This window comes from Rhinopithecus bieti, unplaced genomic scaffold (assembly GCF_001698545.2).
Source record: "Rhinopithecus bieti isolate Rb0 unplaced genomic scaffold, ASM169854v2 scaffold_7414, whole genome shotgun sequence".
NCBI lineage: Eukaryota > Metazoa > Chordata > Mammalia > Primates > Cercopithecidae > Rhinopithecus > Rhinopithecus bieti.
Window position 1 is genome coordinate 2,467,316 of NW_016806087.1, and position 26,960 is coordinate 2,494,275.

The following is a 26,960-nucleotide window of genomic DNA, read 5'->3' on the forward strand; positions in this document are numbered from 1 at the left end:
GCTACTCGGGAAGTTGAGGCAGGAGAATTGCTTGAAGCCGGGAGGTGGAGGTTGCAGTGAGCTGAGACTGTGCCAGTCTGGGCAACAGAGTAAGACTCCATCTCAAAAAAAAAAAAAAAAAGACAAATGCAGAGGCAGGTCACTCTAAGTGGGTCTTTGTTGATGAGGAAAGGTTCCAATTAAAGGAACAATTCCTGAGTGACTTTGTGGTCATCTGGTCCTCACCGTACCAGATGACCACAGTGGAAAATGAGGCTCATTAAACCATGGTGCCCAAGCAGATGCTGTGCCCCATGTCTCTCAGGTCTCTCCTTCCCCTCTAGAGCATCACAAGCCAATCATGTTCTCTCTTTCCATAATAGGCCAGGCCCAACTCCCATCTAACCCACAGCTGGGGGCTCACAGCAAGTCACCTACCAGCCACGGTGCCCCAGGGACCAGGCCATCTCCCCCACCAGCTCTGGAAACATTCTGAAATGTGGGAGGGCCTGCCTTCAATAAAAACACAATTCCCCAGGCCATACTGAATCCCAGGCCACAATAATTCAGTTTTTTCCTTGTTTTTTTTCTGAGACAGAGTCTTGCTCTGTCACCCAGGCCGGAGTGCAGTGGCACGATCCCGGCTCATTGCAACCTCTGCCTCCCAGGTTCAAGCAATTCTCCTGCCTCAGCCTCCCCAGTAGCTGAGATTACAGGCACCCGCCACCACGCCCAGCTAATTTTTATATTTTAGTAGAGAAGGGGTTTTGCCATGTTGGCCGGGCTGGTCTCGAACTTGTGACCTCAAGCGATCCACCCACCTCAGCCTCAGCATGAGCCACCATGCCCAGCCCAATTATTTTCAAATAACATTTTCTCTAAGTTTCCCAGGGAAATTCAGCCTGTTTTCTCAGTAACACTGCTGTATAGAAGTTCATAAGCTTCCAGTGTTTTCCTGTTCATAGCTTTGCTTTACCAATAATAACAGCTCCAGCTGTGCCCAGTGCTGTAAAGGCACCCTCTTACACTTTCTTGTAACAGCCAACCTGAAAGAACCCCTGTTGACAGATGAGGAAACTTAAGTTCACAGACTACCTGATGTGCCATTCTCACAGCAGGTTTAAGCCCCAGCTCCATTACTAAACACAGCTTAACAGCAAAGCCATTTTCCTGCCCTTGACTCCACTTGGGCCTGTGCTTGTGAGTCTCCGTGTGGGGAGGGGAACCCTGTGCCTGGCTAACATGGCCTAGACTCAGAGACCAGATTCTCAGAACCAAAAATAATTACTGACTGACAAATGGTTTTTCCTGACAATACCTGTGCTAAGTCTTAAGGTAATGAGGAAAATAATTACATCTAATTGTATATTTCACAAATTGCCTTCACCAGGTGATCCTATAAAGTCTGAGAGGTGTAGTCAATTTGCCCAGAGTAAATGCAGCAGGAAACCACCATCTTTAGCACAGTCAGTTCTCAAGTCTTGTACACTTAACAGGAAAATGTAATTTAAAGTTAAATATAAGGACTGGGTAGCCAAACCTCACCAAAGTGAGTAATAAAGATTACTACTCCACAAAAATTCCTTATCTCATAGGAACATAAAAAATCAGTTTGAGGCCAAGCGTGGTGGCTCACACCTCTCTAACACCAGCACTTTGGGAGGCCGAGATGGGTGAATGACCTGAGGTCAGGAGTTTGAAAACAGCCTGGTCAACATGGTGAAACCCTATCTCCAACAAAAATACAAAAACTTAGCTGGACATGGTGGTGGGCATCTGTAATCCTGGCTACTTGGGAAGCTGAGGCAGGAGAATCGCTTGAACCCAGGGTGGGTGGAGGTTGCAGTGAGCTGAGATCACACCACTGCACTCCAGCCTGGACAACAAGAGCGAAACTCCATCTCAAAAAAAAAAAAAAAAAAAAAAAAAATGAATGTGGTTCTCAAAATTTAGCTAAGTGAGGGAGATAGAGCATCTAGGACTTTCAGAAATTTCTAAAAGTCCATGTCCTACTCACATCAACTTTAAAAGTTCTTTATTAAGGGATGTCACATCTAAAACAAAATCCAACCTGAAAATATGAAGTAAAAGGACCAACTACACTCATCACAAAAAAGTATAGCAGGTTGGGCGCAATGGCTCATGCCTGTAATCCCAGCACTTTGGAAGGCTAAGACAGGTAGATCACCTGAGGTCAGGAGTTTGAGAACAGCCTGGCCAATACGGTGAAACCCCGTCTCTACTAAAAATACAAAATCAGCCAGACATGGTGGCACACCTGTAATCCCAGCTACTTGGGAGGCTGCAGCAGGAGAATTGCTTTGGGAACATAGGATGTGATTTTTAAGAATGTGAGGAACGTAACATTTCATAGGCCTACACCCACTACAGAAATAACCCAGGCAGACCAAAAGCCATGTCCCTGGACATTCATTAAGTCCAGTCCCTAGGTCACCTCTGTTCCACTACAGAGAGTCCATGACATAAGAAATGAAAAGATAAGTCTAGCTGGCTTTTAACAATCATCTAAATTCCTTTTTATAAATATATGAATACACAGATTGGTAACTTGGAGTAAGAAAAGAGAGAAGCAGAGGAGAAAAATGCTATTAGGAATGCTGTTCTCTTACAAAATTCTTACTCCAGGTATCAGATGGGTCAGGTTTATTTCCTGAGAGCTTTCTTCGGAAGAACTCCCCAGCTGTGAAACTCCAGATCTTTCTCCACTGCCCAATCACGAATGCACAATTTCTCCTTTTGGGAGAAGACTATGCTGAAAATTAGTGTTGCATAAATACCGTTACCTTTTCTGGTGAAAAACTCCTTGGAATATTTCCCCAACATAGCGTATTTTCGAGGGACTTTCCCCAGCAGTTCAATGATCAATGCTATGTGATCTGCATTGGGAAACATTGCCAGCAAAACAGAAACACACGACAGTTTAATCAGTACACTGCATGCAGACACTACTACCGCCCGCGCAGACAGAAACAGAGCGCAACTTGAATGACCAAAAGTACAGGCCTTCCTCACGTTGCTGGATTCAGGATCCAGAGCTGGAGGGCACAGGAGAGGGGCTGGTGAACAGGGTGACCGCAGCACAGGGCTAAATGTGGTCTTCCCTGACAACTTTTCTATCAGCACAAGAATTCTGCTGGGTTGCATTTTGAATTTAGGAGAAATGCCTTTGTCACCATTAATGCTAAAATCAGCAGCTGCTCTTCAGTTTCTGTCTGCATCGTGGCGCTTTTCAAAAAGAAGAGGTACTACCTCTGCGATTGAAGAATTCCCGAGAATATTTTCCAGACAGAGCAAAGTGCCTTGGAATACTGCCTAGCAGCTCTATGATGTGGGCTATGTGGTCTATGGAGGAGAGAAAAAAGGATATGGGAATGGGAGGGGCAAAGGGAAGGATGGGATAAAAGAAGAGGGAAAAATTGAAATTAGTAAAAAATCAGAAATAGATTCAAATCAACAGTGTCTGCAGCACATCCATGCAGAGGCTTGTAGGAATGGCAGGCCTCAGGCACCACCAGGAGCAGTAACAGTGACTGAGGCCAGCTCACCCCAGGCCACCCCAGCAACGCAAGCAAATAAGCATGGAGATGGTCAGGTTTACAGATGGAATTCAAGCCAGAAATCCTGGGTTTTCAACTCAGCTCCCAAACAGGACAGAGAAATGGGCAGCACATCAATGGTCGAAAGGACCACAGAGAGGTTTCAGGTCTGTATCATCTGTCCTCTCTCAGCCAGCTGGGTTCCTGCCCTGTGCAAGGCCAGGAAGAGCCGCTGGTGTAGGCCCCTGAGGGCTCACTAGAGTGCTACCTGTACCAGACAGGCTCTGCCCATTCACTGAGACTGAGGGGGCGTCAAACTCAAAGGAAAAGCATCTGAATTTGGTGTTTGAAAACCAAAAACATGGCTCTATTTCAGTACAAAAATACAGTACTCTACAGAAGTTCAGGGCTGGCAGGAGACCCAGAACAAGGTATTCAGCAGGCACTAATACTCACCTTCGTCTCTGGAATAGTCTTCCCCAGAATGTGGTTCAAACAAATAATCTCCCGTTGCCAGCTCAAATGCCTAGGATACAACAGACGACATGCTAAGCACTTCAGAGACTGGCCCCCAAGTCAACAGCTTTTTCTCCTTACAGAAGAGACCGCCACTTTACGAAGATCTGAATCAAACAAAATAGCCTCCCAAAAGTGCTCAATACTAATTTTTTTCTTTCTTCCACATTCAAATAAGTTTCAGAAGTATTTTTACATTTCTTCTAAGGAAAGATGTAAGAGCCATGTATTCTGTTCATTTTGCAGGAAGCAAAACCACAACGTCAGTGATTTAGCCGCACCTGTGTGCAGGCCTGGCAAAGCACAGTATGCACTCTATAAACGGTAGAACGAGAGTTCAATCCAGGACTCAACCAGGCCCATCTGACTCCAGCACCTGCCTCAACCACTATAATAGCCTTGGTCTCTGTATAGCAGACACTGCTGCGTCCTTTAGGCAAAGACCTTCATGTTTTAGTAACCGACGACTATTTTCAGCATCTCATCATCTATTTTCATCATCATTTCATTCACTTCTGATTCAACCAAAGGAAAACCTGGAAACAAAACAGACCCTCTTTGTCCCCAGGGCCAGAGGACGCAGATGGCCTTGCAGACCCTTTTGTGGATGTCATGGAGCACTGGCTTCCTGGGTGGCCACTGGCTGTCCCTCAGCATGCCAGCATGTAGGGAAGGCCATTTGTTCCCATTTCCCTTGCTCACAAAAAAACCCTCAAGAACATGAGTTTAAGCTGGTAACAATATACAAAAATGGCAACTGCTACTGCTCTGCTGATCAAAGAGTATGCTTTAAAAGTGAAAAAAAGAATAAGCTAAATCCCATTTCTGGCTTTTCTCATAGTTGCTTCTATTCTGAATGGATCTTGCTATCCCAAAAGGTGCTCAGAAGCCCAATCACTGATGCCTGTGGATCTGTGACTGCCCTCCCCACTCCCGCCCCAAGGAGCCAATTCTGGGGTAACCGCACTGCATCAACCTACCTTCTTTTTCTTTCAATGACCACACAGTGCTGGGAAGGCACCCTTAAGGGAAGACTCACCTGCCTGGGGGAGGGGTCACCTCTCCTAGCACTGTCTTTAACAAACCAAGAGGGGGACAGTCAGCCCAGGACCACATCTTTTCACCTTTTTTTTTTAAAAAGAAAGACTGCATGTGAATCAGCTGAAGGAAGGAAGCATGGTGACAAGATGACTGCCAGCTGTCCATGCGGTAAGCATTAGTTTATGAACTCAGGATCCCGCCCTGAACTTGGCATAGGTCTGAGCAGGACACAGACACGTCACATCTCAGCATGGTGAGTTGGTGGTCCCAGCACTGTGGATGCCCGAAGGCACCAGCAGAAAACGCAGGAAGGCCCTTACGTAAGGCCTCTCCTTTCCACTCAATAAACAAAAAAGACAGTTGGGCCAATCCCAGATGAGGGCAGGAAAACCTCATAATTGGCCCCAAATCCAAGTGGAACAACTAGATTACACGCTTAATGGCCAGGAGAGTCCTTCCAGCCTGGGAGACAATCACCTCAGTATCTTACAAGCTAAGAGAAAAATCTGAAAACTCGAATGGGACGACGAGGACTTGAAAAGCTTGGATCAAGTTCCAAGCTGCTTTTCAACCCCTGCCTTGAGCCCTATGCTAACTCTTTTAATTAATTTTCAAAATGACTTCAATCAGGTCACATCCATTTCTTTTCCTTTCATATTTTTTGAGATGGGGCCTCACTATGTTATCCAGGCTGGACTCAACCTCTTGGGCTCCAATAATCCTCTCTCAGCCTCTAGAGAAGCTAGGACTACAGGCGCACTACGCTGCGCCCAGTTTTGTGCATATTTCTTACTGCCAAAATATGTCAGCTATGTATTCTTTGAAAAAATGATCATTTTGATTAGCACCCTTATTATTTCCAAGAAAACATGTATAGAAGCCAATCAATGAAATAATTTTCTTTTTTTTTTTTTTTTGAGACAGAGTCTCGCTCTGTTGCCCAGGCTGGAATGCAGTTGCATAATCAATCTCAGCTCACTGCAAGCTCCACCTCCCGGGTAGCTTCACGTCATTCTCCTGCCTCAGTCTCCCGAGTAGCTGGGACTACAGGTGCCCCCCACCACGCCTGGCTAATTTTTTGTATTTTTAGTAGAAATGGGGTTTCACCGTGTTAGCCAGGATGGTCTCGATCTCCTGACCTTGTGATCTGCCTGCCTCAGCCTCCCAACGTGCTGGGATTACAGGCGTGAGCCACCGCGCCTGGCGAAATAATTTTTTTTTTTTTTTTTTTAAAGGAAGAAGGAAGATGCAGGCTGTAATGCTACCCGTTTTTGGTTCTTTGGAGAGTGACTAGATTCTCTTAACAATACAATATGTACAGCAGGGCAAATGCACACTACAATGAAAAAACTCTGCCTTCAACTCAGGTACTCCTAGTATAACCTTCTATTGCCCAGGCTGGAGTGCAGCAGTGCAATCTTGGCTCACTACAACCTTTGCCTCCTGGGTTCAAGCGATTCTTCTGCCTCAGCCACCTGAGTAGCTGGGACTACAGGCACGTGCCACCACGCCCAGTTAATTTGTGTATTTTCAGTAGAGATGGGGTTTCGCCATGTTGGCCAGGCTGGTCTCAAACTCCTTGCCTCAAGTGATCTGCCTGCCTTAGCCTCCCAAAGTGCTGGGATTACAGGTATGCACCACCCCGCTGGGCCCGAGTATAACTTTTATTATTATTTTTATTACCTGGGAACTTCGGATTCTTCTCCACTTGGCCCAATTCCCTCAAAGAGCTTTTCTCTGGACCTACTGATTTCTGGATTCTTGGGAGACCAAGTGCCTCTCTCCTAAAACATTCTCCTATGCCGAAGTACCCTGATTCTGAACAAGTAAGATCAGCTATTTGTTCTGTGATGTGACCAGTGCCGAAGAAGTCTGGTGAAGTTTCTTGGAATGGCCTTTCTTGTTTCTACAGCACTGACCAGGACTCACCATGGAGTTCATAAAAAGTCCTATCCGGGACTCTAACACATAAATGCAGAGAAATCAATGCTTCAGCTACAAAAAAGTTTCAGATTATATGTAATTACACCTGGAAGGTATAAAGCTCAAGAAAAAGCAAAACTCAAGAAAAGTAAAACAGTCCAAAACCAACATATCCTTGCTGTGATCCTTCATTCTGTTGTGCTTCTCCAGCTGCAGAGCCTAAAGCTATCCTCCCCGACAATAGCCAATGGAACCTCGCTACCACCCCTCAGCTCTCATTCCCAAAAGAGTCTCTGTGAGATTTGATGCTATTTATAAAACTCAAAGACAGCTGGGCACAGTGGCACATGCCTGTAATCCCAGCACTTTGGGAGACCAGGGCGGGTGGATCACTTGAGCTCAGGAGATCGAGATCAGCCTAGACAACATGACAAAACTCCACCTCTACAGAAAATACAAAACTTAGCCAGGCGTGGTAGCACGTGCCTGTAGTCCCAGCTACACCAGAGGCTGAGGTTGGAGGATCACTTGAGCTTGGGAAGTGGAGTCTACAGTGAACCATAGTCGTGCCACTGCACTTCAGCTTGGGCAACAGAGCAAGACCTTGTCTCCAAACAAACAAAACCTTCAAAAACTATAGGCTTTACCACCAAGAACCATCTGTGACCTTATGACAGCTTGGTATTATGAGGTCAAATTTAATATATTAAATGTAATATTTTTACACTACAACAGAACAGATGAGGTAAGAAACACTGCCTCATTGCTCCTAGGTTCTCTAGGAAGAACAAAAGAAACCTCTAAAGCAGGGACTTTTCGGGGGCGGGGCAGGCAGTGAATGAGGGCCTGGCCCTTTTCCAAAAAAAAAAAAAAAAAAAAAACCAAAAAACCAAAACCCCTTATGACAACCAACTGAAAAGAAAACCTCATAAGCCATCCTGACAGCACTGCGGGAGCTTATGCTTAATTCTTGGGAAGGGGGCAGGTGAGGAGACAGAAAGGCTTTTTCCTTAGGAACCTGTTACTGATATTTATGCCACTGTTCACAGCAACAGCATTTCAAGAAGTAAACAGGACAGGAAATTGTATGGAGGGACAAATGTTCATCTAATGGAAGGCAGGACAGATAACCTGGTATAAAATTGTGCTGACAGCTCCATTATCCCACTACATCTGTGACTGTGTCCTATTTTTCTGGTTATATCACCAAACTTAATACCCCAAATTAGAAGCACAGCATTTCAGAGTTGAAAGAGTTCTTAGTGCCTAATTCAGGGCAGCCCTGCTGCTAGTGGCCATTGTGACTTAACCTTCCCCACACCCTGAAATGGCCCCTGCTCCCCGACCCCCACTCACTGTCTCCGCGGCTCCCGTTCCACTGACTCCCACGTCTCAGTCTGCCTGCTGGGGTCACACAGAGAGGGTCAAATGCCTCTCCACATAGCACTCTCTAAGTTCAAAGTGACCATCACTGGCCACCGGTTCTTTTAACTGTTCTCTTCTATACCTAGCTAAGGCAGGGACTTGGGTTTTGATACGGAAGAAGTTTAACACCTTTAATAATTTAAACATAATTATCTGGTATTATCCATAAGAGCAACGACGGAATAGAAAGGCCTGGTGTTTTAGGACCTATCTGGCCATGTGTTGACTCAGATCATGCTGAGTCAAAGCTGAAAGACACAAAGCACCCTCTTTTTCTCCAACAGCTGGCACTATCTGCTCAAAACAATGCTTTTACCTGAACATTAGAGGAGATAAAACACAGTAAATTCAAAAGAATTGTTAAAGTAACCTCTGAATAACAGAAAATTAACATATTTATTCTGCATTCCTTTTTTTCAGTGAGAAGAAAATGCTAAGCCTTTCACACAACCCTTTCTTTTAAATATTGGAAGAATGTGGATAAAAAACAGTATGGAATAGAAAAAACATGAAACCCAACAGCAAACAACCCACCTTTCCCAACACAGAATGCCTGAGTAAAGCCCACCGAGAAAAAGCTGCTGAATGGGCCAGGAAACAGGGCAGAGGAAGAGAACCAGGAACTGGCTCGCAGACGTGGAGCCTCTTGTGTTCACCAACTCACAGGTTCAGGGACAATGAACAAACGATGCCGGGCAGGGCCAGAGGAGTTTAGAGACAATGCAACTGTGTGGCACAAAACCAGCAGCAAAAACAGGCCTGACAGGTGAAAGAGGCTTCTGCTGCCCTGTGGAGGCCGCCATCTCAACCACTCTGGGAACAGACTCTCTCAGCGGGAGTGGGCGTTGCTGCCACTGTCTCAGAAGGGGCTAGACATCCTAGAATAAGCCAGAATATCTGCTAGCTCTTGCTTTCTAAGGGAAGAGAGATTATGCATTGGCATCTGGGGAAATCCCTTCCAGTCTGGAAGAGGTGAGGAACCCTGCATGTCTGGTTGACCAGGCAGAGGCTACCTGGAGGGGCTCCTACCTGCCTGCCTCAGGCAATCTTCCCCTGGGAGATGTCACCCCATCTTCCTCCACAGCATGAGTGAAGGGAAGAGTTCCCTATACCCTGCAAATTTTCAGGGACTACAAGTGAAGTCACTGTGTCACCACAACTGAGTCTGATTCATGGGGCTGCGGGCTGTGCAGGGCCTTAAGAAGAGACCATCTCTCTCTCACAAGCCCACAATCACACCAAACACCCAGGGCCCGCCTGAGGAGGACCCTTCCACTTCTTAAGATGCCCGCGGCAGTAAACTTCCCCTCACCCTGCCCACGGCGGATGACCCTTACAGTCAGAAAAACTGAGGCCACATGCCTCAGAGAGACTCAGCCCCATCCAGAGTGTGAAAGGAACGAGCCAATTCCCATGGCAGCAAAGGGCAGAGCCATCCTTACCATACATGCCGTGCTCCAGATGTCCGCAGGGGTGCTATACCCCGCTCCTATTAAAACCTCTATGGAGCGATACTGACGCGTCTGGATGTCTTCCGTGAAGTGTTTATGCTGGAAGGGAACAGGCTGCATTACCACAGAGCAACACAGACATTCAGAAAGTGTCTTCGCACACAGAATCAAGACCAAAGTGTTTTAGAAAGAAAACTCTACTTACCACCCAACAAGCGTTTCCCAGGTCAGCAATTTTTACTCTAATTTTATCTGCATTCCGTGGATCCAGGGGATTCACCAACAAGTCAGCAGCCCGGGTTTTTGCTGGCATGAGCAAACAGCAGGACAGTTAGTGATTAGGATAAGTGGTTTCCATGCGTGAGCAGTGTTTGCCAGGGTCAGTCTCCTTTCCTAAAGAATGGTGGAATGATCACTTAGGCCTGGGACACTGTAAATTCAACTTGACAGAACTAAAACTGCTTGTTCTCCACCTCTGGAAAATTCTCCACGAAAAAGCCAACTGGGCTGCCCACAGGACGCCAAGGGCACTGGCTTGCCCTTTCTCTTCTTATCCCCAGTTCCTTCAAGTCCAGGTCAGCCCTAGAACAAGCCGGCCTTGCTCTCTCCCTGTCTGCTGCTTTGTGGCAGCTCTTCATGGTGTCAGTCCATCCCTTCACGGCCGGGATCGTGCTTGCTGATGCATTATTACAAGCAACATGAAGGTAGAAAGAACACTGCTGTGGGGGCCAATCACTCCCAGTGACACACAGTTCCTTGGACACCACAAGACATCAGGGTCCTTGGCACCCACACCTCACACCCACATCGTCCCCTACAGTTCCCACTGCCTGGGCTGAGCACACAAAGATACCAAGGGGTAGATGACTGCTGATTAACAAACACAGATTAAAGGCAGGGACTAAACTATTTTGGTTTTGTTGTAGACAAGGAAGGGCCCAGACAGAGGTCTCTTGAGATGGCCTGGGCCATAAAGGCAACCTCTGAGGTCACTCATGAACTTGTCACGTACGTGAGCAGTCATTCTTAATTCCAGGGTGACCCCAGGGAATCTCAAAGGCAAGTATGGGGCCAGCTTCCCAGGGATTCTGGGGCCAGATCTTCTCAGACAAGTCCAGATCATGCCTATATCAAGCAGAGTTAATCAAGGGGCAAGTGACAAAGAAAAATAATTTCATGAGGCCCAGAAAAATAGTTCCTTAAAGTCAGCATCTTCATCACCAAACCTCAGACTGACCTACAAGATCAGATTTCTGGTAAAGATGAAATAAAACCAGGACTTTTATTTATTGTATAAGTAATTTTGAAATGGTATTTGAAAACCAAGCAGAAAAGTCTGTTCAATGTAGAACATTAAACACTTATGATTTGGGTTTGTGTCCCTGACGATATCTCATGTCGAATTGTAATCCCTAGTGTTGGAAGAGGGGCCTGGTGGGAGGTGGATCATGGGGGCAGATTTCCACCTTGCTGTTCTTGTGATACTGAGTGAGTTCTCAGGAGATCTGGTTGTTTAAAAGTGTGTAGCACGTCCCCCTTCTCTCCTCCTCTTGCTCCAGCCATGTAAGATACCTGCTTCCCCTTCTATCATATTTTACAGTTTCCTAAGGTCTCCCCAGCCATACTTCCTGTATAGCCTGTGGAACCGTGAGTCAATTAAACCTGTTTTTTAAATAAACTACGGAGTTTCCGGTATTTTTATAGCAGTGTGAGAACAGACTAACAGAAACACCTACCTAGGAGAGCCCCTTTGTTTCCTTGAAGCTGGGCACTGCTGAAATGAACTAAACCTCTGTTGGGGTACATATGAGCTATGGAACCAGGGTGCTTGAGGAGGCTCTGATTCTTCGGCAAGCCCCATAATAGGAAGGAGGGCCAGCCTTGCAACTTGCAGTAAAGCAGTGAACAGGCAAAGCCTCAGGACCTAGGGTGCCCACACAGCTCCCTAGCAGGGCTCCAGATAATTCTGACCAGTATCTTAACCCTCAAGACCTGTTCCTCCAGCATGTTAATCAACTGAGCCAGCCAGGTACAGATATTCCCTGCTTGCTACCTTCCATATGCCTGTTTCCTTGTTTATAAGGATTCTGATCCACTGCAGGGTCTCACCAAAGGCCAGGTATGAGTTCAGGAAAAGAAACACCAGAATTCAGCAAAAAATCAGAAAGAGCGCAGCACAAAGACCAACAAAAGAAGGCAAAATGTATATACACTGATTCACCTGGGGCTGAGAACAGAGGTCCAGGATAAATATAAAAATGCTGACCCAATGGGTAGATGAACACTAGACATGATTAGATGAATGCCTCATATGTCATTTAATCAAGGAGAATCAGCAAGAAGGCAATGGAATTTGAGGTTTGAAGAATTGGATTCAAATCTAAGTTTCAATATCTACAAGGTGTAAGACTGGCAAATGACTTACACTGTATGAGGTTTGGTATTCAGGAAAAGAAGAATCGGAAGGGACCACCCCTTCCACACCAAAGAAACTAAAAACCCAAACACAGGAGAATCAGGACAGCATCTGGGTGTCTGGCCAGATTCAGGGGCTTCCCTCTGCTGTGACCAGCTGAACCATCATCTGGGGCAGGAGGCTCCCAACTGGTCAGTGAGGGACCAGAGAGCCGCAGCAGAGGGAAGGGGAGGCCCAAGAGCAAGTTCCACCCCCACAAACAACTCAAATCACAGGTCTAATGCGAAGAGGGCGAAGCCCTATTAAACGTATTGTGTTCCCCCTGAGCCACAGGATGATGTGATTTCTTTTTCTCCATGAGAACAGGTAGCTGAGTTGGCTGTTGTTATCTGAGGGCACTCAAGTCAAAGGAAATGATCTGTAATCTGCCACCCACTCCAAGATGTTGTTTTTAAAAACATTTCTCAGGAGCTGCTTAATTCAATCACGCTAGAAGAAATATACTTTCAAAGACCCAACACCTCACATTTAAATTCAGAGATTTTTTTTTTTTTTTTTTTTTTTTTTTTTGAGACGGAGTTTCCCTCTGTCGCCCAGGCTGGAGTGTAGTGGCACGATCTTGGTTCACCGCAACCTCTGTCTCCTGGGTTCAAGCAATTCTTCTGCCTCAGCCTCCTGAGTAGCTGGGATTACTGGCGCCTGCCACCACGCCTGGCTAATTTTTGTGTTTTTAGTAGAGACGGGGTTTCACCATATTGGCCAGGCTAGTCTTGAACTCCTGACATCAAGTGATCTGCCCACCTCTGCCTCCCAAAGTGCTGGGATTACAGACATAAGCCGCCACAACCGGCCTAAATTTGGTTTTTTTTTTTTTTTTTTTTTTTTTTGGCCTTCATTAAGGTTCACTGAACACAATCTCTTTGGTGATATGCTGTTATCCTCCTGGTTCAGGTTTGTAAAGTTACTCAGCTTCTAAGATGTTCCAAATGATGCTAGGTAATGTATCTCAATAACTTAATTGCATAAAAACACAACAGGAGGTAAAAGAGATTTTGTTTTTCTTTCTTTTCTCACTATGATAGTTCCTGAACTAAGGTACCAGACTGCTACATTCCCAAGAAGCCCACTGAAACCCAACTGGAATGCTTTTGTTGCATCTCCTCTGACTGAGTCACCACGGTAGTGACTTGTCACACGGTTTCCTTCTTACAGATAATGATGACACAAAGGACAAACTGGATCTGTCTTCCTTCCAAAATGAAAACTTGCAATTGCACTGTGCTTCCACTAAGAAGGGAATGAGTGGAAGGCTTTCACTTCGGGAAGAACTGAGCCCCTTGAGTCACGTTCTGATACACTAGTCTCCAGGTGACACTGTGGTCACTCATTCCATAAGAAGATATCCTAGAAACTAAATGGTAGCCAACAATGCCTCAGCATGATGAGACAGCTGCTGTCACATGCACATAACACATGGTGCTAGGCACACACTGACTCTTTACATTGTAAGAGGTCCTTATGAGGACGGCAAGAATATCCCCTCTATATGGAGGAGGTTCAGTATGAGGCCCAAGGAAGTAGTGGAACTAAGAGATTTAACGTTGCCACCTCAACCATTCACGCAACAAATATTTACTGAGTCCCTTCTGTGTGCTAAGCATGGTCTTGGTACTGGAAACACAGTAAGAAAAAAACACAAGCCAAATTAGGAAACTCGTGTACTGGCTGAAAATATGGGCAATAAGGCAAATAAATGAGGAATCCACACATTCCATCAGGTAGCTCAAGAGGCTATGAAGAAAAACAAAGCAGAGAAAGGAGATGGATAATGCCAAGGCTGTTCAGGGGAGATCTTTTCTGAGAAGGTGACATTCAGGAGAGGTCTGAAGAAAGGCAGGCATGAAAGTAAGAGAAGTCTGAGGCAAAGGACACAGGAAGTACAAAAATCCTAAGGCAGAAACAGGCTTGCAACTTTGAGAAACTTTAGAAAGAAGCCAGTGTGAATGGTGTAGAATGAATTAGGGAAACCACTGGAGAGTTTGTCAGCTTCAGTGAGGGACACCTCAGGGCATCACTCTACGTGGGAAACACAATGGAGATCATTTTGGTGAGGGGGAGTAGGTATGGGGGAAGAAGTTATGCTTTGAACAGTTCTCTCTGGACTGCCAGACAGAGACATACTGGTGAGCAGAAGCTGAAGTGACAGGTGCATGGAGGCTGTGTCACAGCAGCCTAGGCAATGACTGACAGTGGTGTGGGTCCCCATCGAGTGACACAGAAAGGATTCCAGAAATATCCCACAGGTAAGACCAACAAAATCACCCTGTTCCAGGGCCTTTGTCCTTCAGATGTGTTGAGCCAAGATATGCACTATGGCTCTGGCAGCTGAACATCTAAGAGGGATGGATCATCCTCTTCTCAACCTTCAGTGGCTGCCAAATTACTCTAGGAAAAAAGTGTACATTGTTTAGCCTGACATTTAGGTTCCTTCGAGCTCCTCGAACCGGCCCCAATCTTTCTTCTACTATGCCCTAACGTGTACATTCTGCCCTAAAGACAGGATCTACACAAACTCTTCATTGTTTCTCTTGCCACACGCAGTACCATGTGGTCAAGTGCAAGACTCTAGGTTATACTCCTTTCCATGCAGAAAACAAAAAACACCTCCCCTCCCATGGGGGAGGCTGCCCTTGCTTACCAAATGGCCAAGCTGTGAGCAAAAACTGAGTGCTTCCAAACAAAGGAGATCCTGTCGTTGGTACATCCCTAGAATTTGACAATATTAAAACGCTCTGCAAGACCTCCAGTTTCTAACTGATGCAACAGGTATTGAGGATGGTATGTGTGTTGGACACAGTAAAATTGTGATTATAAATGGAAAAAAGCGGAAGAAAGGAAAGAGAAGAAGAATACAACAAGGTATCACTCATTTGTTTGTTCATTATTCAATAAATATTTACCTTAGCACTGAATCAGATGGCGAGGATGCAAAGATAAAAACGCACTGCATTCTCTAAGAGTTCACATTCTAATGAGAAGACAATGACAATGAGCACTGCCCACACAACTACGATGAGCATGGCCAGCAGGAGCAGAGGGGAAAGAGAACTAAGCCTGCTGGGGACACAGGAAGCCCTCACCCAGGAGGCAGGCTACTGTGTTGGATCATATCCTGGATCAGGAAAATTTAAAAAGAAAATTTTAGAATTATTGAGGAAATTTGAATATGGAATAAATAATGGATGATATTAGGCCAGGTGTAGTGGCTCACACCTAAAATCTTAGCATTTTGGGAAGCCAAGGTGGGCAGATCATTCAAGCCCATGAGTTCAAGACCAGCATGGGCAACATGGTAAAACCCTACTTTCTCTACCAAAAACATAAAAATTGGCCAGGCATGGTGGTGCCAACTGTAGTCCCAGCTACTTGGGGGGCTGAGGTGGGAGGATCACTTGAGCCAGAAAGCAGAGGTTGCAGTGAGCCGAGATCAGGCCACTGCACTCCAGCCTGAGCGACAGAGCAAGACCCTGTCTCTATATTATATTTAATAATATAAAATTAGTGCTATTCTTACATGTTATAATAGTATTATTGTTACAATGGAGGACGTCCTAATTCATCTCTCAGAAGATGAATGCTTAAGTATTTAGGAGTGAAGTATCCTAATATGTGCAGCATACAGTGTCTGTGTAAAGAAAGTATATGCAATGTGGCAAAATGTTAATTGCTCAATCTATGTGGAGGATACAGAGTTGTTTATTGTACTATTCTTTCAAAATAAAAAAATACACAGATGCTCTAATAATTCCTTCCTGCACCTTCCTGGATGGTCCTGGCTATGCAGGGATGTACACTCTCCACTGTGGAGACCACTGCTGTAGATGATGGGGACCTGTGGAAACTGTGAGCAGGGGAGTAACACCGATCGGGTGAGCATACTGCAAAGACACTCTAGCAGCAGCATGGAAGGGCATGCTGAAAGGCAGGTGGGGAGAAAAGCTGGAGAGAACACAAAGCCAATAGACCAGTAAGGAGCCTCCATAACAGAAGAGGCAAGCAATGACAGTGCCCACTGTAGGGCCAAGGCAAGTGGGATCCCTACTTAGGAGGTATGACTAACAAAATGAGATGATTTACTGGATGTGAGTGAAAAAATGGGGACACACTGATGATCAAGTTTCTCACTGGAGCAACAAGAAATGGTGGTAACAAGCGCAGGAAATACAGCATGCGTAGCAGGTTGGCAGGGTGAGATGTATTCTGGTTTTGAACACGTAAGGTTTGAAGTTTCCTGTGACACAGAGATGGAGCTGTCATGTAAACAATAGGATAAGTTTTATGACTTGCCTGGGCCTCGATGGTGACCACATGGTAACAAGCAGCAACTGTCCTCCTTTACATGGATTGTGATGACCAAGGCAACTTACATTCAACAGGAAATTTCTCAATATATTATTATATGTTATTTATCTACCTTTGCCATTGACCTGTTGTATTTAATTCAGTGCTACTAACAACCCTAGAGGTAGCCATTTCTTTCCTTTGATAGAGGAATAAGCCAAGGCTCAGACAGGATAAGAAACCAAAGTTCCACAGTTATTAAGTTCTGAGCTGGGGATTAATATGATGATATGCGGGTGCCTCTCGGTGTCTGCGGGGAACTGGTTCCAGGACATCCTGAGGACACCAAAATCCACAGATGCTCAAGTCGCTGATATAAAATGGTGTAGTGTTTGCATGTAACCTACATACATCTTCCTATATACTTTAGTTGATCGCTCGTTATTTATAATACCTGCTACAATGTAAATGGTATGTAAATAGTTGTTACACTGTAGTGTTTAGGTAATAAAGACAAGGGGGGAAAATCTGTACATGTTCAATAAAGACACAGGTTTTTTTTTTTCCCTCCAACTATTTTCCATCTGAGGCTGGCTAAGCACACGGATGTGAAATCCACAGATGTAAAACCCATGGATACGGAGGGCTGGCTGTAACTGAAGCCACTGCAGCCTAAGCTAATACTTGCAAAATAAGTACAAATAAAAAAGGTACTTTGGTCTGGTCATGGTGGCTCACACCTGTAATCCCAGCACTTTGGGAGGCTGGGGAGGGCGGATCACCTGAGGTCAGGCATTGGAGACCAGCCTAGCCAACATGGTGAAGCTCTGTCTCTACTAAAAATATAAAAATTAGCCAGGCATGGTGACAGGCGCCTGTAATCCCAGCTATTCGGGAGACTGAGGCAGGAGAATTACTTGAGTCCAGGAGGCAGAGGTTGCAGTGAGCTGAGACTGCACCACTGCACTCCAGCCTGGGCAACTAGACTGAGACTGTCTCAAAATATAAATAAATAAATAAAATAGAAATAATTAAAAAGGTACTTTGTAAATTACTTTCTATATGAAACTTTGGCCGGGTGCGGTGGCTCATGCCTGTAATCCCAGCCCTTTGGGAAGCCAAGGTGGGTGGATCACAAGGTCAGGAATTTGAGATCAGCCTGACCAACATGGTGAAACCCCGTCTCTACTAAAACTATAAAAATTAGCCGGGCGTGGTGGCGCACGCTTGTAATCCCAGCTACTCAGGAGGCTGGGGCGGCAGAATCGCTTGAACCCGGGAGGCAGAGGTTTCAGTGAGCTGAGACCACGCCACTGCACTCAAACCTGGGCAACAGAGCAAGACTCAATCTCAAAAAAAAAAAGAAACCTCAAGAGAAAAATTGAACTGCAACAGCAACAATAAATCTGGATAAGGTACATCTCACTACTGCCCTTTCCCAGACATGAACCTACATTCTATGTAAGCACCTTCAAACACTCCCTATAAAGGGGAACAGGAGCTGACCACGTCCAGCCAAGCAAAGAAAGCAAATCCTTAGGAGGATTCATCATAGCCAGCGTGTAACAAAGCCAGCTCACTCATCGTGCAATTCCAGACTGCTGGAACCAAAGGGGCTGCAGAATGTCCTGGGCGGTTTGCAGGGCTGGCTCATCAATTACTCGCTGTGTGTTAAACAGTCTGGTCAGTAGAGGGAGCAGAGGAGGTTTCAGAGCTTTTCCACCAAGAGTCAGAATGGAAACCAACTGTGTTACCCAGTTTCACTTACTAGAGTCACTCAGCATTCACTCTCAAAATAAAGGTTTGAATAAGTCAAGCCTTCTTAGGTAGATAAGAACACAAGAACCAATCTATAATCTGTCATCACATCTAAATCCATGCCAATTCCTTGAAAATTACAATCCTGGGCCAGTTATCAATAGTAGGGTCCTATAATCAGGAACAAATTATCAAAAGACAATATGATACTTCTTTCTCAATAGAGTCAAAGAGGAGGTATATTTTTCTTGAATAGAAACAAAACAAAAAAAACTATAATAATATCAGATAGAAGAAGATACAAATGATAAACTAAACTACACATTCTAGAAAGATGTAAGTTGCTAAAACTGGAAGGTTTTTGCAAATGATGCTGCTGACTATAAATATATTAAAAATGAGAACTGGTCAGAAGCAAGATTTGGTATGCAGAGAGCAAGAGATAGCCTAGTGGCATAGAACATGTATTTAAATCACATTACTTCTTCATGAGTATAAAAGTAATAAAAATGATTAGCACACACAAACAGGGCTTGGCCACTTCCAGCCAGTTCCTTCATAGCATTTGTTAATGGCACGTCCCTGAAGTCAGTAATGGCAGACAGTTGATGGGAAGAACACTTACCTTTTGGCAAATCCCCAGTGCTGGAGGCTGAAACCGTCCTGCTTCTGTCATGGGATGGACTGCTCTCCTCTTGCTCAGTAAGTGGTGATCCCTCAGAAAGCACAGAGCCGCAGGCCACAGGTTCTAAGGATCCAGAGAACAACGAGGTGGAAAACTCTGGGAACTGTGACTCGGGAATTTTATGTCGTCCATTTGGCAATTCACCGTTGAATTGTTCATAGGAGCTGCTATATGTGTAATCACTTTCTGCATTTGGCTCATCAAGATTATATTCCTCAGGATTTGGGCAGTCTTCTTCATCATCCTCTTCATCGTCCAGTTGCTGCTCCAGTGAGAATGGGCCATTCTCAATATGGCCATTGGTTTTAGGTGATTCTATCCACGTAGGGTCTATGTTCACAAGTTCCTGATCTACATCATCTTCATCTTTTTCAATGTTTTCTTTCTCAGCATCTTCTTTCTCTTCCTGGTCCTCAGCTTCACCTTAAGAAGTTGATGGGTCAAGAATCAGAACTTGTTACTGTCCTTAATACGGCCCCACTAAGTACTTATCTCCATCAATAAAATACATTTTGAATGTGTTTAACTTATGTACCACCTAGTAAACACCTCTTCGCTTTTGGGGTAAACGCTTCAGGTTTTCTAAATCTCATTTTTCATTCATTTAATAATTGGCCTGCTGTTAAAAGAAAAAGTTACCCTTAAGGGAAAATAACTCTTTCTAAATAAAGTTGCACTTCCATTTCTACCTTCTACAATCTTCAGAAATAGACTTGTGTTGCATTACAGTTAGGTAAAAAGTTAATGACAAAATAAAGCACCATCATTAGCATGACAGAAACATGGTATTTCTCAGACATTTTACATTTTTTAAAAACTATTTTGAAATGTTAACATATTTCTGGCATACAGTTCACAAATGATGAAGTACAAGGCTGTCTCCCATATTTCCCAATAGGGAGTTGGAGACAATCGGACTTGTCATCTGCAGCAGCAGCACAAATCAGCCCCCAAGCTGACCGGGTAGGACCCTACTAATGGAGCTCTGAGGACCCCATGCAGCCCAGGTTCGAGGCCCCACTGACCATTGTCCTTTGCAGTCTCTGTCTCGGCCGCCTCCTCTAATCCTGTTGTTTTTAGTTTCACCTCTGGGCAGTATTCGCCATCCTGGTCATTGGAAGGTGCAGCTGAGGTGATGTTTTCTTCTATTATTTTCCTTTCAGCTTCTCGCTCCAGTTCTTCTATCTCCTGCAGGCGTTTCTCTAATAACTCAGCCTGCCTCTTCTGTTTCTTTTTCAGTTTTTTCTTTTGTTTTAGATATTTTTCCTATCTATAACATGTTAAGAAAGACCACAGGTCAGTTTTCTTCTTTTTAAAGTACCACATGATAGTAGAACTGCTAGCAGCATGGCAAATACCAATAAATTCTGCTTTCTCATGCCATATTCTACTAAAATCCCAAACCCAGACATCCACTTTGTGGTAAGGCTTACAGTAAAATCAAAGGGAAAGCAGTGCTGACTGATCTCACGTGCTGGGTCTACCACCAGGTCCTACCCTCAGAGGGATAGAGCTTAAATCCAGTAAGTCTTCACCATTCAAACTCTAAGAGAACTGAAGTTCGAAATTCTCTTGGCCTTAAAGGAGAAGCTCCTCTTGCAAGTTTTATTTGCTGCTGTCTATATACAAAGCAACAACATCCCACCTCCTCAATGCCAAAAATGAAACAGGTGCCTGAGCAGGTGTACGTCACTGTGTGTCTGGGTCTCACATATGAAGCTCTTAGCAGCCAAGACATGAATTCTAAGAGATAAGCCTATTCAGCAAAGGGAAAAAAGAAAAAGGCACAGCTTTTGTCTGCCTCCCATCATGGCCACCTGACTTGCCAAGCACTGGCAATGAAAGCCTCCAACCTTTTTTTTTTTTTTTTTTTTTTGAGACGGAGTCTCGCTCTGCCGCCCAGGCTGGAGTGCAGTGGTTGGATCTCAGCTTACTGCAAGCTCCGCCTCCCGGGTTCCCGCCATTCTCCTGCCTCAGCCTCCCGAGTAGCTGGGACTACAGGCGCCCCCACCTCACCCAGCTAGTTTTTTGTATTTTTTTAGTAGAGACGGGGTTTCACCATGTTAGCCAGGATGGTCTCAATCTCCTGACCTCGTGATCCGCCCATCTCGGCCTCCCAAAGTGCTGGGATTACAGGCTTGAGCCACCGCGCCCGGCCTAGCCTCCAACCTTTCAAACAATCAGTGAACTCAGGCAGCTCAAGCCAGGGAAGAACTATGGGAAACAACCCGGGCATCTCAGCAGGCCAGGAAGCGTAATTATCACAGCTCCCTCTTGTTCCAGAACTTACATTCCAAATCAAGGGTCGTCTCAGTAAACTTAGTGTTCTGCTGTTGTTTTGTTTTTTGTCTATTTTTTCTTTGAGACTGAGTCTTGTTCTGTTGCCCAGGCTGGAGTGCAGTGGTATGATCTCAGCTCACTGCAACCTCCACTTCCCGAGTTCAAGTGATTCTCATGTCTCACCCTCCCAGGTAGCTAGGAGTACAGGTGCACGTCATCACACCCAGCTGATGATGATGATGATGATGATGATGATGATGATGATGATGATGATTGACACGGAGTCTCGCTCTGTCACCCAGACTGGAGTGCAGTGGTGTGATCTCGGCTCACTGCAACCTCCACCTCCTGGGCTCAAGCGATTCTTCTGCCTCAGCCTCCTGAGTAGCTAGGATTACTGGTGTCCACCAGCACACTCGGCTAGTTTTTGCATTTTTGGTAGAGATGGGGTTTCACCATATAGGCCAGGCTGATCTCAAATTCCTGACCTCAAGTGATTCAGTGGCCTCAGCCTCCCAAAGCGCTGGGATTACAGGTGTGAGCCACCACACCCAGTATCTAATAAGGACATACGGTTTTGATGGGACCACAAAATAGATCAGTCTCTTTCTTATTTAATATCTGGATGGAAAAAAGTTAGAACAGCAGCTTCAGAAAAACAGGTAACTTAGCAGCCAATCAGAGATAATGTAAAGTGATTTTGAAATAAAAATACTTCAACTTCATCACCTCACATTTCACTAAACTTGGCCAACCATAGTCCAGAAAATGCATAAAGAAGACAATCTTTGAAAGGCTCTAACTATCCCAACTCTGCACAGATCACGAAAACTTAACAAGACAAGCTGGACGTGGTAGCTCACGCCTGTAATCCCAGAACTTAGGGAGGCCGAGGTGGGCAGATCACTTGAATTCAGGAGTTTGAGAACATTCTGGCCAACATTGTGAAACCCCATCTCTACTAAACATACAGAAAATTAGCTGGTTGTGGTGGCGGGTGCCTGTAATTGCAGCTACTTGGGAAGCTGAGGCACAAGAATTGTTTGAATCTGGGATGGGGAGGTTGCAGTGAGCCAAGATGGCACCACTGCACTCCAGCCTGAGCGGCAGAGCAAAACTCAGTATCAAAAAAAAAAAAAACTAACAAGACAGTAAGTCTTACCTATTTGAGGATACACAACTGTTATAAATGTGTTCACCCTTTAAATACACAACTTTTTAATAATTTGAACAACTCAATAATAAATGGTCTCTTTTGACATGGTGCATATAAAGTAATATGTGTAAGTACTTACAGGTTTCTGCTGTGGAGCCGTACTCACTAAAATAAAATGAAACAAAATTGGTATTTAGCAGAAAACAGACACATACCTTCACGTAGGTCATTTGAATTGCAAAGTGAAATAATTATTGTCTTTTAATGGCTATCCAACTTCAAAAACTATTAATCAGAGCTTCTTAATCACAGGGATCTAGAGAAAGTTTATGCACTGAAACAAATGAGTGACTCTTGAAGGCATAGCAGAAGTTGCTCACACTGAGCCATTTCTCTTATTTATCTAAAATGAAATAGTAATACATCTCAAAAACAGTCAAGCCCAAAGCACCAACAGATAAGAAAATGGAAAACAATTCATACATATCACAGTCACTAAACCAAATTTGTTTAAAATATAATGAAATGAACAATTTAGATTAGATGTACATCTATATTTGAAATCTATTTTGCAAGCTTTCTACAATTTAAATCAAATACTGCAGTTGGTATGCAGCAAATAGTCTGGGAATCACATGATTAAACCCCTACACCAGGGCCAAAAGTTTGACAGGCTGGGTCCATGATCTAAACAACACCCTGATGGCAGTAAAGGAGATGTGAAGAGAGCCCCAGGCAGTCCCAGGAGCCTCAGCCCTTTAGTATCCATGCTTGCCTGACAACACACAAAGGCACAGACCACGGTGTCGAAGAATGAGAAGCATAGTCCACACTTTACTGCACCACCACCCCGACCCCACCCCAGAAGTAAAGATATCCCAATACTCAGGTCACTTGGTCTTCTTCCCCCACCATCAGGCCTTTTCTAACTAACTCCAAATCTGTTGATAAAACTCAGATTGACATAGCTATGCTAAATGGACAACAGGAATTACTGTAACAAAACTGAAGCTAGAAAAATATTCTGATGATTAAAGGTCAGCTACAGGAAAGCTGTTACTATGTTCTCCTCTGCAGAGAAGTGGGCAACAGAAAAAAATGTTCAAATATAGATGAAGCAGCAACTACAAATTTAAATGGCCTTTTAAAGGGGGACAAAAGTAAGTAATTTTAACATTAAAATATAATGTAGCTGGGGTATTTTCCATTTCAAGAAAAGGGTGCAGTTATTTCCAGCAATTAAACTTTTCCAAAAAGTTCCTTATATGAAACGTTTGATTCAGATACCTTCAACAACTGCAACTTTGCAAGCTCACAATGCCCCCAAACTGAAATGAAGCTAGCTCAGCTCCCTCACCTGCAGACCCTGAAGGAGGAGGAGCACCTGCTTTCTGCCACTCAGTGGCCTCAGCTGCCATTCTTCTCACATATGCATCATCCACACACATCAAGATGTTTTCCGGCTTTATGTCAGTATGAATGATCTTGCACTTACTGTGTAGATAATCTAACCCTTGAAGGACCTGGATATAGTAAAATCAAGAGAGGAGATAAGTTATTAATACCTCATTATATAACTTTTATTTATTTGAAAAACATGTAATATGATGACAGGGTACAAAGTTTGATAAACACAAAAGGATATTTAGTAAAAATCTCCCTCCCATGACTACCCGCACAGGAATCCAGCTCTCCTTTCCATAAGCAACAAATATGTATAATTTCAGAGATTATTTATGCTCATGGAAGCAAATGCATCTACATACAGTTGAACCTTGAACAACATGGGTTCACTTATACACAGATTTTTTTCTTCCACCTCTGCCACCTGAGACAGCAAGACCAACCCCTCAGCCTACTCAATGCGAAGATGATGAGGATGAAGACCTTTATGATGATCTACTGAATATGATCTATCTACTTAATGAATACCAAGTATATTTTCTCTTCCTTATGATTGTCTTAACATTTTCTTTTCTCTAGCTTACTTTATTGTAAGAATATGCTATATAACACATTAATCAACTGGTCATGTCATCAGTAAGGATTCTGATCAACAGTATGCCAGTAGTAGTTAAGCTCTGGTCAAGTCAGAAGCCAGATACGGATTTTCAACTTCATTGGAGGGGGTTGGTCAGTACCTCTAACCCTTGCGCTGTTCAAGCGTCAACTGTACATACTTCAATAACAACTATATTCATGTATCATACAATTGACCCCTTTAGGTATAGAATTCAATGGGTTTTAGATGTGCGACTATCACTACTATTTATTTTTTAATTTTAATTAATTAATTAATTTATTTATTTATTTTGAGACAGAGTCTGGCTCTGTCACCCAGGCTGGAGTGCGGTGGCTGGATCTCAGCTCACTGCAAGCTCCGCCTCCCAGGTTTACGCCATTCTCCTGCCTCCGCCTCCCAAGTAGCTGGGACTACAGGCGCCCGCCTCGTCGCCCGGCTAGTTTTTTGTATTCTTTAGTAGAGACGGGGTTTCACCGTATTAGCCAGGGTGGTCTCTATCTCCTGACCTCGTGATCCACCCGTCTCGGCCTCCCAAAGTGCTAGGATTACAGGCTTGAGCCACCGAGCCCGGCCTTTAATTTATTTTTAAATTTTTAATTTTTTTTTATTTTTTTGAGACGGAGTCTCGCTCTGTCACCCAGGCTGGAGTGCAGTGGTGCAATCTCGGCTCACTGCAACTGCTGCCTCCCAGATTCAAGCAATTCTCCTGCCTCAGCCTCCCAAGGAGCTGGGATTACAGGCATGTACCACCACACCTGGCTAATTTTTTTGTATTTTTAGTAGAGACGGGGTTTCACCATATTGGCCAGGCTGGTCTCGAACTCCTGAGCTTGTGATCCACCTGCCTTGACCTCTCAAAGTGCTGGGATTACAGGCGTGAGCCATGGTGCCTGGCAACTATCACCACTATTTAAATGACAACACTTTCATTGCTCCAAAAAGAAACAACATATTATAGCATTCACTCCCCATATCCCTCCTACCCCGTCTAACCCTTAGCAACCACTCATCTACTTGCTGATTCTGAACATTTCCTATAAATGGAATCATGCAAAGTATTTTTTGTAACTGGCATCATGTTTTCAAGTTTGACTCTTGTGCTGCATGTATTAGTACTTCACTTATTTTTATTGGCAAATAGTATTCCACTGTATGGAGATATAACATTTTGCTTATTCCTTCACTTCATGAACATTTGGGTTATTTTCACTTTAGGGGCTATAAAAATAATACTGCTATTCACACTCGTGTATACATTTTTGTGTGAACATACTTTTTTTTTTAGGGTAGGTATATACCTAGGAGTTACCATAATTAGCTCATACCGTGCCTCTATATTTAGCTTTTTGACAAACTGCCAAAGTGTTTTCCACAGCGGCTGCATCATTTTACATTCCTATCACCAGTGTATGAGGGTTCCAATTCTTCACCCTGAACAACACTATCTTTTTTACTTTATCCACCCAAGTGGATATGCAGTATCTCGTTACAGTTTTGATCTATATTTCCCTGATGGCTAATGATGTCCGTACATTTTTAACACTGCAAGAGAAGGGGGGCTTGATTTAAATAGAAAATAGCCTTAGTATCTAGACAATGCTACAGCATCATACTAAAAGAAAGTGATGAACCAAGATATTCATATTTATCATATTAAAACAATCAATCAAAAACTTACAGTGTCAGTGACCTGAATACAAGGTCAATGTTTTTCTATAATTATTTCCACTGGAGAATAATTTTTTCAATTATTTCCATAAACAAAATTTATTTTTACAAAACAGATCACGTTCTCATATGAGCATTAGAAATTCCAAATGTTAAGCAAATATTACATCAATCACCATTCAAACAATGAATCGAATAGGCATTCTGTTCACAAGAGACAGGAAGTGTTATATGTTTCACATCATCCAACACCGAAATATTCCCAGTTTAATCGACAGTCTGTTATCAGGAAGGCATCTGATCAACAGTAGGCTATTAGTAGTTAGCCTACTGTTAGTAGAAGTTTAAAGTAGCATTATGTAAGTGAGAGGGAACAACGATTTCACAAGGAAAATGAAAACAAGAATATCTGTCTCTTAAAAAGGATCAAAATGCCTACAAACATTTAAAACAACTTTACCTTAGGGAGTATTTTTACATAAATTCACTGAATGTGCATCGGCTGAGCTCCTATCACACGCCATTATTCCAGGTGTTTGATATATAAAAGCTCCCAGGCTTCATGTTGCTTAGAGTCCTCATATCCCCACAGAGCTTAGCAATTCAGGACGGGAAATGAGTATGAGGGGTGGGGGAATTGGCCAAAAAAAAACCAAGATGAATCATGGGCATGGCAAATATGATTTAATAAGACACTGACAAGTTCCTGGTTAAGTACCAGTAAAGCAGATAAAACTAGGA

General features: G+C 44.0%; 1 protein-coding gene across 1 annotated transcript in view; it reads right to left on the minus strand.

Moving 5' to 3' along the window:
* The window catches only part of SRPK2 (SRSF protein kinase 2), a 299,050-nt gene that overhangs the window by 8,082 nt on the left and 264,008 nt on the right, over positions 1–26,960 (minus strand). Inside the window, 9 exon segments of the mRNA XM_017874652.1 lie at positions 3,250–3,342; positions 3,993–4,062; positions 9,884–9,991; positions 10,098–10,198; positions 19,033–19,515; positions 20,118–20,344; positions 20,346–20,362; positions 22,668–22,693; positions 23,886–24,051. Coding sequence (XP_017730141.1) covers positions 3,250–3,342; positions 3,993–4,062; positions 9,884–9,991; positions 10,098–10,198; positions 19,033–19,515; positions 20,118–20,344; positions 20,346–20,362; positions 22,668–22,693; positions 23,886–24,051 — 1,291 coding nt within the window.